At 50.2% G+C, this 6807-nt stretch overlaps 1 protein-coding gene across 6 annotated transcripts in view; it reads right to left on the bottom strand.

Annotated features, from left to right (window-relative positions):
• BEND2 (BEN domain containing 2) overlaps positions 1–2489 on the bottom strand; it is a 35297-nt gene extending 32808 nt beyond the window's left edge. For 5 of the 6 annotated variants that reach the window (XM_074858704.1, XM_074858699.1, XM_074858698.1 and 2 more), the window contains exon 1: positions 1695–2489. In XM_074858704.1, the coding sequence (XP_074714805.1) occupies positions 1695–1707 (13 nt within the window). In that variant the 5' untranslated portion in view covers positions 1708–2489. Of the gene's footprint in view, positions 1–1084; positions 1386–1694 lie in introns of those variants that run through there. The other variant, XM_074858703.1, reaches the window with a different exon arrangement.
• Between the last annotated feature and the right edge of the window lie 4318 nt (positions 2490–6807).

Genomic DNA, 6807 nt, shown 5'->3' on the forward strand with positions numbered 1-6807 from the left:
ATCTCAATTAAGGCTGCACCCTGATTACTGTGTTCAGTTTTGGGCCCCTCACTACAAAAAGGACATTGAATTACTCGAGCATGTCCAGAGAAGGGCGACAAAGGCGGTGAAGGGTCTGGAGCACATGTCGTACAAGGAGCGGCTGAGGGAACTGGGGTTGTTTAGTCTGGAGAAGAGGAGGCTGAGGGGAGACCTCATCACCCTCTACAACTACCTGAAAGGAGGTTGCAGAGAGCTGGGGATGAGTCTCTTTAACCAAGTAATGAGCGACAGGACAAGAGGGAATGGCCTCAAGTTGCACCAGGGAAGGTTTAGACTAGATATTAGGAAGTATTTATTTACAGAACGGGTTGTTAGGTGTTGGAATGGGCTGCCCAGGGAGGTGGTGGAGTCCCCATCCCTGGAGGTGTTTTAAGAGTAGGGTCGACATAGCGCTGAGGGATATGGTGTAGTTGAGAACTGTCAATGTTAGGTTAATGGTTGGACTGGATGATCTTCAAGGTCTTTTCCGACCTTGACGATTCTGTGAATCCTACCCCTTTACTTCATGCTGACACTCGTATAATTGCACAGTGAACTGGCCAAAGTCTAACCACATCAAAAATAAAATTATTTTTTAGTCAGAAAAACTCCCTGAACCATGAAGTCACACAAGAAAATTGGGCATCTGAGCAAGAGACAACTGGAACCTCTTGAAAGGGTAGAGTTGACAGCAATGACAAGCTAAATGAGCTTCAACTGATGCGAGACTATAAACACTACTCCTTGGAAGAGCAAGGTGAAGAATGTAACTGACAGAAATACCCCTGTTTTGATCCTAAGTAAATGGAGCCCATATACCTCTAAGATACAGAAGTTGCACTATGCATTATGCTTTCGAATGGGAAGATCATTAGGCCAGGCATCTCACTTCAGGAGCATTACCCATCTCCCCTGGTACTCAGGTTTTGTACCCGAGTACCTGCAGCACTCGAGGACCCCACCAGGGCTGACACACCGCTGTTCCACAGCGATGTCTTCCCCGCCTTTTGCCGCTACGCTCACCCACCATTTAAAGACTCAGGAAAGCAAAAGCTTCCCTCACCGCAAACCACGCAACCGCCGCTGTCACCCTCTGGCCCTACACCATGAGGTAACCGAGCTGTGGCAGGGCCACGTTACTTCTGCTGCGCAGTAACTTCACCGGGAGAGCCCTGCCTCCAGCGGCACCGCCACGCACGGCCGCCCCCCGCCCTTGGCTCGGCTGCGGAAGGGGGGACGCTGCCGGGGCGCCTCGGGGATACACGCCCCTGAGGGAAACCCGGGCGCCGCAGACAACCCGGGAGCCCGCTGGGGCACGTACGCCCGGCCCCGAGGGGGAAGAGCAACACCTCCCTCCGCCCCGGGGACCCCCGCCCGCCGGCTCCGCGCCGCGCGCGGAAACCGTTAACGGTGCCGGCCCCGCTACCCCCACCCGCCCGCGCGCCCCCCGCGCCGCAAACCGCCAGTGACGCGGCGGCGACGGGCAGGAGCGAAAGCCAATGGCGGCGGCTCGCCGCGCCGGAACCGGCGAATAGCGCCGGGCGCGGTGGGCGTGGCTTGGCCGGCCGGGCAGAGAGCGTTGGGGCTGTTGCGAACGATGAGGGAGCGTTCCGGGCAGCCCCGTCCCTCCGGCCTCGGGGCAGCGGCGGGGCGGGGGCGGCCGGCGGCCTTACCCGCGGCGGACATGGCGTGCTGGGGCGGCAGAGCGCGGCGGCGGCGGCGTCCTCGGGCGGGTGGGGCGGCGGAGCGAGCCGGGGCTCCGGCGCAGGCAGGTGTGGCCGGAATGCGGCGTTGGAAACGGAAGCGGCTTCTCCGACGTGAGCAACAAACTGTTTTGAAGCAGTGCGGCTGCGCGCTGGGCACGGGGGCGCGCCTGGCAAACGGGAGCGGGCGGCGGTGGTGCCGCCCTCTCCCTCAGCCGCCCGGCCGCGCCCCGGGCAGTCCCCTCGGCCACCGGCTCACGTTACGGAGCGATCTCGATGCTCCTCTTGGTTCTGTGGCACTGCCATGCGCCCTGCTAGCCGAGGCCTGGCTGAGGGCAGTGAATTCACTTCCCTGCAGGCTCCTCTGTCCCCAGGAGGATGGAGGGCTGCCGAGCCGCTCCCTGAGACTCCGTGGGAGGGCAAAGCCGTGGGTAACGTCAGGTCCGGCCTCCGTGGTTCTCAAACTGCAGAGCCTCTTGTGTGCCATCCACGGCCCCAGGTTTCAGCATACAATAATGTCTGGTTATCTTACCACACCATCAGATTCAGTTTTGGTTCTTTGCAAACCACTCATCATGGGAGAAATCCAGTTAAAATCCAGATACAGAGGAGTATCAACAGCTGCGAAAGGTTGTTCTCACTGAGCTGTATGTAGTCGGGTATCAGGGCTTCAGTTCATACAGGAATGCTGTGGGCCTTTGGCATTGACAAAATGTAGAAATTTCAGCCTCACCTACCTGTATTAACAATTTTATGGTTTTTGCCCAACTTCTTCATCTCTATACACCAACCTTCTTTTTTTAAATTCTGGGTTGGGGATAGGGGGCGTTGACAGGTCTAGGACACTCTGCCCAGACATCCCCTGGGTGTGCTCACACTCCCCCCTGGAGGCACAGGGACCTCTCTGGGGGAATATGTTTGGGGAGGGATTGAAAGAAGAGCCAGAATGGTGATGGGACCTGTTCTGCTCATGGCCTTGGGCAGTGAGATGCCCTACGACAGCCTGCAGGACCAAAGCACAGTTTAGCAGTGCCATGGAGATACTAAAGCAAGGCTACAGAAGGGCAGTCCCTGCAGCTCCGACCAAAAGCCCTACCAGGAGGTGAAAGAGATGTCTGGGAAGTGCTGTGCAAGGAGAGAGGATGGCTTGTATCTTTTATTGCATAACCTAATATCCCCCCACTAAAAGCTGGTCTGCACACCCACAAAGGAGCAAGGAGAGACAATGGTGGGGGGAAGTCCAATTCACACCATTCTGGCTACTCCCAGGGGCCATTATCCCATCAAAGGCCCTTCTCAACATGCCTGGAGGAGCCCAGGGGCACAGAGGCAGGCAGGAACTTGAAGTAAGGACTCAGAGAAGCAAACACCCTGACTGGGCCCCTCCCAGGGCTGCCCCAGCAGAGTCTCATGCCCAGTGTCCGGGCATGAAACCCATCAAATGAGTCAACACTAGAACATCCCTCAGACTAAGGGGATGTTGTTGCCTAGGGGTGTGGGGCACATTATGGGGGAAGAGCATTTCAGGCTTGCACAGGACTTACTGTGAGACATTTAGGAGAGGAACCAAAAGCAGGGAAAGGGATGGATGAACTGGGGAGGAACAAGTGTATTGTCATATTAAATTTATTTCTAGCTCTCTCCTGGGATGAGAGTTCTCTGTTCTATATACACGTGTGTATGGGGGTCTGAGTGCAGCAACGGGAGTCAGACCATGTGTTGGAGGGCCCGTGTGCCTGTGGGGCAAGTGTGGGTGTGCGAGTGAGCATGTGAGCACTAGTGAAGGTCAAGCTGGACTGTCCAGCTGGTAGGTGAAGTGAGCTGGGAGCCAGGGGTGTCTCTAAGGGTGAGACCATGGAACAGGTGGCTACTGGGGACCAGGGGAGTCCTAGCCAGCTGCTGGAGAGGCCATAGGGTCTGGGGGGTCTCAAGGGGTGAGGGAGGTGTGTGTGTGTCTAAGGGCAAGACCAAAGGGTGGTGGCTACTGGGGGATCGGGGTGCCCCGGCCAACACGGGGTCTGAGAGTGGTTCTGTGTCTCTAAGGATGCAGCCATGGAGGAGCTGACTGTTTGGGACCAGGGGAGTCCCAGACAGCTCTGCATATTTGTGGGGGGGTGGGCTGAGATGGTCTGTGCCAGCAACTGCAGAGGGGCTGCGGTCTCAGTGACTTATATATGCCAGCAACTGGGCAGACTGCGTCAATGCTTCCTTTATCACTTTCTGATCTTTAGCAGGTTTAAAAAGCCTTTTATCTCTTTGACATAGATAGCAAGGTGAAAGACCAGCATCTAGAAGCCCCATCTTGAACTGAATCAGTGCAGTACATCAGTTTCTTACACAAGTTTCTTCACCAAAACACATCAGAATTTTATGATGCTTTCCAGTTAAAGTACTGGGCTGAAAGAACATTGAGTAAGCTAAGAGTTTCATTTTCCCATAAAACTTGGGATGATGGGACAATGCCTGAGTAATAGGGAGCCTAGCCAATGATGCTGTATTCAAAATCAGCTTTCATCTTCGCTTTATTTTTTTCTGCAGAAACAGAGGAACATTTTTATGGTAGGGCAACATTTTGTATGGATGTGAGGAAGCAATCCCTGAAAAGAATGATTTGGGAAAAGGTAGGTCTTGGGAGGCCACAGGGGCTGAATGGGTACTGAGACACTGACCAGAGCAAGGGATAGGGGATACTGCTGACAGTGGAAAGGAAGTACTCAGGACAAGGATAAAGGAAACAGGTTGAAAAAGTTTGTTAGTTATCTGATTTCCATAGTCTTGTGGGGCAATGGTATTTGGAGGAGCTAAGAGAAGAAAGATTAAATTTAAAGTAGGGCTAAGAGGAGTTCAATCTTTCAATTTAGCAGAGCTAAATTACAAGGAATGATTTGATACAGTAGAGGCTGTAACACCTCTGTTGTGAGTTACAGCATACTGTTTTAGAAAGTTTTGTCTTGAAGATATAAAGTAGTAGACATTCCTCTATATTTCTATAAATGTTGTTTCAGTGGCTATCATCTAGAAGGCAGGATAGATTTGAAAATAAAATTGAAGGAAGTGGAGGTAGGCAGGAGGTTATTATAGGGAAAGCAGTCAGCCAATAGTTAATGCATTTGAATGCAGAATCATAGTTCCAGAAGTGAGAAAACCTGAGCTACAAAGAATTTCTTTTTCTTGGATCGGTTTGCACAGGAAATTTCCTTGAATTAATTTGTTGACCATCTTTCCTGGTACTCATGGTTATTGGATCCAATAAAATCAAAATATCAGTTTACCTACTTTATCTGTTTCCGTAATGTCTTCATTTTATGTTTGAAACTTGGCATTTTGTAGTGTTGGACATTTCAAATGACAAGTGAAGTTGTGGACTAACTCCAGTTACACACTGGTCTTCATAGATCCCAAAACTTGTTTTGTTCATTGACTTGCGGAAAGTTGTAGAAATAACAGCCTAAATTTACATTATCAGGATTTGCTTGATGGTTCAGCTGGCTTGGCAAAGTGAAATGCACAGAACCGGTGTCATGACCCGGACTGGGAGCCCAGAGAGTCACAGTGGTTCTGTGATCCTCTCGGGTTAAATCAAGGTGAAACGTGTCGCGGATGAAAGTATTGACATGGTAATGATTTAGTAGGAAATCTAGGTGTATTACTAACTAACAGCAATTTATTATTACAAAATAATTCAGAAATGCTGAAAGAAAGAAAAGCGACTTATTCTCAGATTCTGAAATTACAAGATTCACACTAACTTACTTGACGGTACCTTAATTTATACATATATACATGCACATACACAAACCGGACATACACATACACAGAAACAAAGGTGTTTGGATTCAGTAGAATGAACACAGAACGGACATACACACACAGAAACAAGGGTACGTACACACACAGAAACAAGGGTACGTACACACACACACCCCCCCCCAATAAACAGAGAAAGAACGGGTGAAAGAGAAGCTAGCTCAAAGAAAATTTCCTTCTTCTCGAGTTTAGAGCAAATACCCACAATGCCTTGGCATTCCTCAACGGGCGATAACTGAGACTCGAGCAGGTGGACTTCGCCCTGGCCTTCCGTCTGGAGCAGACGACACCTTAATGGTTTTGGTACCTGAGAGGTGTCCCAGCTCAGGGGAGATGCTGGTCACAGGCCTGCTGCGATCCAGGAGAGCTCAAAGGGTCTCCCTGGTGGTCGCAGTTTATAGGGTCCAAGATAATTGACTTTTGTCAAATACCTTCTGGTGCCTTCCAGCAGTTACACAAGAACTTGATGAATGTGCAACTCTGTTATTGTTCCCATTTGACCCCATCCCAGGCACAGGTGTGCCAGGCCTTTAGGAGATGATGGTCCGTTGTAGACGTTTCAGAGCAATCGGGAGGGGCAGGAGCCAGGTTTGTTAATGTTATCAGTCCTTATCTCCACAGATTGGTGTATAGCTCGGGGATGTGGGTGGAATTGCAGGTAGCACCAAGCAGCCCAACAAGGAGGGGTGGGGAGGGGTAAGAATTGCACCACCACAATCCACCCTGTGACTAAAGTCAATTCATCTTGTCCATAGAGTGGCAGTGTGGTTGCCTCTTGCCTCTATACCTATAAACAGAGGATGCCATAATCAATTACAATTGAAGGAAATTTTGTGTTTGATTAGCTTAAAAAAAAACCTATTATGGGATAGTATATACACACGGGGATACTTTTGTAACTGAGTAATCTGTTTAACCATCCTCCAAACCTTAATATACAATACGATTATGAGCAGTAAGCATATTAAAATTAGAATTAAGAAAATCATGACCAGGTGGAACATGGAATTAAACAGTCCTGTTGCGGTTGGTGACCATCCAAATAAGCTTTCCCACCATCGATGATCTTCATCCCTTTGACTCTCGTTATCACTTGATGTATTTCTTTTATGTCATGCTGGACCATGATAAGAGTCTTTTGTCCAGGTTTTAAAGGGTAGGCACAATTCTGCAGAGACTCTCATATTAAAGACGAGGATTGTTTTCACAGTGCTACTGGTGGGCTTGCTGGATGTGGTGTTTGTTTCCACGATGTCATTGATGGAGTTGGTTATTT

The sequence above is a fragment of the Strix uralensis genome, chromosome 2, assembly GCF_047716275.1.
Source record: "Strix uralensis isolate ZFMK-TIS-50842 chromosome 2, bStrUra1, whole genome shotgun sequence".
In the NCBI taxonomy this organism is placed as follows: domain Eukaryota; kingdom Metazoa; phylum Chordata; class Aves; order Strigiformes; family Strigidae; genus Strix; species Strix uralensis.